We start from the raw sequence: 4594 nt of genomic DNA, 5'->3' as shown, positions 1-4594 counted from the left end.
TATCAGACCCACTCAGCCTTTTAGGATTTGTTGCTAGTAGTCCCAAAATGGTTTAAAGGAGACTTGAAGTTGATAGGAGAGGATATTCTGTCTTACTAGGTATTAGTCAGATAGAGCCTTAGCAGAAAAGGATGTGGATCCTATTTGCAGGAGGCAGTGAGTTCCAAAAGATGGAGTAAATGCCTTTGAGGTCTAATTGACTCACTGGGTAATCTGCAAATCACCTTGGTCTTTGGAGGCTAAAACTCTGGAAATTGATAAACATCTCTCTTTACAGATATAAAGACACGTTTTCTTAATATAATGAATATCTGTGTGTGTGTCCTAGATGAATAAGAGTTCTGAAGCCTTGCCCTTGCCTTCTGAATCTTAAAAGAGAAGACAAGACATTGTTATCATTTCCTCTTATATGGAAGAGGCAGTTTCTCAGGTGAGAATTCCCAGCAGAACCTCCTTTTATGACAACATCAAGAACAGCCTAGAAGGCAGGGAGCAGCAGAGACATTCTGTGATAGCTGGGGCAGAAGTGATGGAACATCCCAAATAACAGACTCAGGAGAACAAGTTGGTGGTGATACTAGAACATATGGTGACCCTGCAATATCAGAGATAGGAGGATGTGTGAATTCTGGATGTACATCCTCATGCATACAAAGTTAATGCATACAAAGCAATGAAATAAATGAAGCTATGTCAAAAGCAAGTGAATTAGACATTCAAACTATGTGAATTACTTTAATCAGATTATATTTCAGAATATGGGGAGCAATTCTGAAGCATGAAGACTATTAGAGATTGACAGGGAGAAAAGAGAATAGACCAGCAGGTAGGAAGATTACTGAAAACAAAAGTACAAAAAAACAGTGAGAATGTGACAGCCATACTGAATTTGAAAGGAAAGAGGTTAAATTAACCAAGGGGTTAAGGGACCAAAAAAGAAAAGAGCATATGGAGGAGGAAGAGGAATGCTACAGACAATCTTCAAAATCTGGCACAGGGCAAGCCTTATATCTTTCTCTGCCCTTTGAGAGCATCCCCTGCCAAGCAAATCCACATGATCATTTTCTTCACGTTCCCAGCCAACACACTTTAGCACCAGTCTGGAAGAAATTCTTTTCTATCCCATAGCCCTAGGCCTGATGGAGAAGCCTGAATGCAACAACCTAAGGGAAGGTTACTCTCCCAGAAATTGCTCTCACAATACCTGAAATTCCATCTTTTGGACTTTATTTCAAGTTTCCAGTTAACTCACCCAGGAAGCTTAAGGAATAGGTGACTCAATCATCTATTGTGTTAGATAAGGGGAATAAGCTAGTTAAATTAATCCATTAGATATACTGCAGAGAAGAAATGATGTGGGAACATGGAGGAGGGGGATGTATTTTAAAGAAAAATTTCAATCTGAGAGATGGTGGTGAAGACAGGTGGAATCCGCTTTAGAGATCCAAAGAACACCATAGAGACACTTGGTGTGGCTAATCATTATGGGAGAAAGGAGATTTATAAAAGGGGGCATCATGAGTCAAATCAAGCCATTTTGACTGGCTCAGGCCATATTTCTTCTACTGGTTTTCTTGTGAGGGATGAGGGGAAACAAATGTCCTTCTTTTACTAATGAAAGGTGCCTATCCTATCCCCACTGTCTCCATGCTGAAGCGAAAGCAAGTTAGGACTGCTGTGAGTCTCAAATGAGATCATGGATGTAAAGCAGGTTGCAAACCTTCTAGTACAATGGCAATGCTTGCTATTGTTATTAGCCTCCAATGACCAGGCTTCCAATCAGATGATAACTTCTTTCCCTGAGCATTCTTGCTGAGTTCAAGCAATGTTTATAAAGCAGCATAGGAGTTCTGGTAAGTGTTTCACAAGGAAGATCTCAAAGAAAAAGAAATATGCCCAGACACTTTTAAGTCTAAAATGAATGAACACTTTCATAAGTCTTGACAGTCAATGAGCCATATAGTCAATTCTAATAGATGGAGTTGCTCATTTTTGATTTGCAAATGCTCACAGTGACAGTTCAATAGGTAGAACAAGCTGCTTAGAGCTGATTCCACAATAGCCCTGAGTACAATGGACAACATCTCTCATTTTTCCTACTCTTACCCCATTCCTTATTCCTTAATTATCTGGGTTAGGGATGTGTTACTATAGCCTCAGCACTTAGCACAGTAACTGTATGATGATTTTAACAAATACTGTTCATTCCTTCATTCTTCTGTTTTTATTGCTGTGACTTCTCTTTTTCAAATATGGTAGCATTTCATACCAAGTATTGAAATAAACCGATTATGAGCTTTTAACTTTTTCAGCATCACAAAGTTTTAAACCAAGATTTTCATAACTAATGCAGGCTGTTCAATCACATTGCCTTCATTTGCCATGAGTTTGTACCATTAATAAATAAAATGATTAAAATATTATTTCACATCTCATCCATTTAAATTTGTTTTTATTTATAATATAGAATTATAACTATATAAACACATTTACATAAGTATGTATATACCGATGTTGTTCACAAAATTTTACTAAGGCATTTGATCAAAGAATTTTGAAGACCACAGTTTTATACCAAAGACATTCTGAAAAAAAAAACATATACTTACGCAATGACTCTCACACACATATAGCTCTCTTATAATGAAAAGCACTTCTAAGCAAAATCAACTATACAAAGATGTCTTCTGATAGTATATGCAAATTTTTTCTCCAATAATCCCTGATTTTTTCACTGAGAGAAGGGATGTGTATTTCAGCTTCTGTCCTCTAGGTACTGCCCTTAAATTGAGTTCAGCTGTATTCAAACTGTTGTTTTGAGTTATGGTATTATACACCACATATATTTTTTTCCTCCTGATTCTCCTTTCTTGGTCCTAGATTAGTTCATTCAGACTGAAATGTTCATTTGTTATTGTCTTTCCAGAAACTGTAGTAGTACTTGATGTGAAGGCTTTGGGGGTTCTGATTTTCAAGATCCTACATAGGAAATTTTATTGGAGAGGAAAAGAGATAAATGCATATAACACATACAAGAAACTTACCCTTTTTTTAGTTCGTAATCTATTTCAAAGTCGTGCCCACACACTGATCTTCAACCTGAGTAATATTGCAGCAAACCAAAGGCACTGGTCCAAACTGGGAATAAGCCCCTTAAAGGAAAGTTAACATGCCCATTAACTATGTCCTGAACATATTCAAGGACAAGAGAACTCATTACTCTTGGATCATTATGACAAGGAACTAACTTAAAGAATGAACATTCAGAATTACTCTAATAATAAAAAATATACAATTTTCACAGATATATTCCTTGGGAAGTGCTTACCCTTAAAGAGATGATAGCAGTGCTTCATCCCATCTCTCAGAACTTCTTTGACTTTATCATTCCGCAGAGTGAAGATAAAAGGTGTCAGGAATGGAGTTACCACTGAAATCATTAAGGAGACAATCTTGTTATACTCAGCTGCCTGTGTCTGCTTGGGCTTCACATAAAGAAATAAGCAGGTTCCATAGCCAATTATTACAAAGGTGAAGTGAGAGGCACAGGTAGAGAAGGCCTTTCTTCGGCCAGAGGCAGAAGAGATCTTCAGGATAGTGGAGATTATATAAGTATAGGAGATGAGGGTGGGAAGCAAAGAGCCAAAGAGAATAACAACAGCCATCAAGAAGAGAATAAACTCTAAGAAAGCTGTGTCTTCACAGGAAAGCTTCAGTAATAGCCCTCTGTCACAGTAAAAATGGTTCACAACAGTTGACCTACAGAAGGAGAGTTGAAAAGTAGCATAGACTGGCCAGATTTCAATAAGAAACCCAAGTACCCAGGCCAATGTCACCACCGAGATACAAACTTGATTGTTCATGATGGTGTTGTATCTCAGAGGGTTACAAACAGCTACATAACGATCCACTGCCATTACTCCGAGTAATGCTAATTCTGTTGTTCCAAAAGAGAGATACAAGAAGAGCTGAGTGAAACAGGCAGAGAAAGACATGGTCAGGAATTCAGACATTAGCAAGCCCCCTAGCATTGGTGGAATGAGAGTGGAGGTAATCAGGACGTCCAGGCAAGACAAGTGACCAAGGAAGAAATACATGGGAGAGTGTAGTCTGTGATCAGCACAGACAATCACAATGATTATCATACTTCCCATTATAGTCACAAAGAAAGAGAAGAAGAATATGGCGAAGAGTGTGTGACGGAATTCTGGAGAGCCAGGAAAACCTTCAATGTAAAATTTGATGACTCCAGAGTGATTTCCCACCATTCAGTCCTCTGTTCCTTCTGAAAACTAAAAGACAATAGAGAGTTAGTATTACCCATCAGAAGTTTTAATTCTAAAAGTTATGAAGATCTTGTGTTTGTGATATTCATCATCTGTTCATAGGATATATTTCAAAATCAAGTCTAATTGGCAAGAGGTAGTATTAAATCTATATTTCATAATCTGATGATCACAACTAAATGTCAATGAATGAATTCACTTTCTGGTCTATGAATATGAAACAGTGATATAGCATAGAAATCACAGAAAGCCACAGACACCCTTTTGTCACTTCACAATTTGTGTACTATTTCCCAACATGGTTAGAT

The 4594-nt window shown here is 37.6% G+C and overlaps 1 protein-coding gene across 1 annotated transcript; it reads right to left on the bottom strand.

Annotated features, from left to right (window-relative positions):
* Positions 1 to 1383: 1383 nt before the first annotated feature.
* LOC123249902 (olfactory receptor 9A4-like) lies at positions 1384 to 4268 on the bottom strand. Its single transcript, XM_044678997.1, has 2 exons — positions 3329 to 4268; positions 1384 to 1475 (listed from the first exon to the last, which is right to left on the bottom strand). Exons 1-2 carry the CDS (start codon positions 4266 to 4268, stop codon positions 1384 to 1386), a joined length of 1032 nt encoding a protein of 343 aa, XP_044534932.1.
* Between the last annotated feature and the right edge of the window lie 326 nt (positions 4269 to 4594).

This window comes from Gracilinanus agilis, chromosome 5 (genome assembly GCF_016433145.1).
Source record: "Gracilinanus agilis isolate LMUSP501 chromosome 5, AgileGrace, whole genome shotgun sequence".
In the NCBI taxonomy this organism is placed as follows: domain Eukaryota; kingdom Metazoa; phylum Chordata; class Mammalia; order Didelphimorphia; family Didelphidae; genus Gracilinanus; species Gracilinanus agilis.
This window is presented reverse-complemented; position numbering and strand designations above follow the sequence as displayed.

Excerpts from the sequence above, each read along its gene's own strand:
- LOC123249902 (XM_044678997.1), bottom strand. The coding sequence starts at position 4,268 with ATGGTGGGAAATCACTCTGGAGTCATCAAATTTTACATTGAAGGTTTT. Across the intron at positions 1,476-3,328 it reads CTGCTATCATCTCTTTAAGG|CCACACCAAGTGTCTCTATG; the intron begins GTAAGCACTTCC and ends CATAATGATTAG.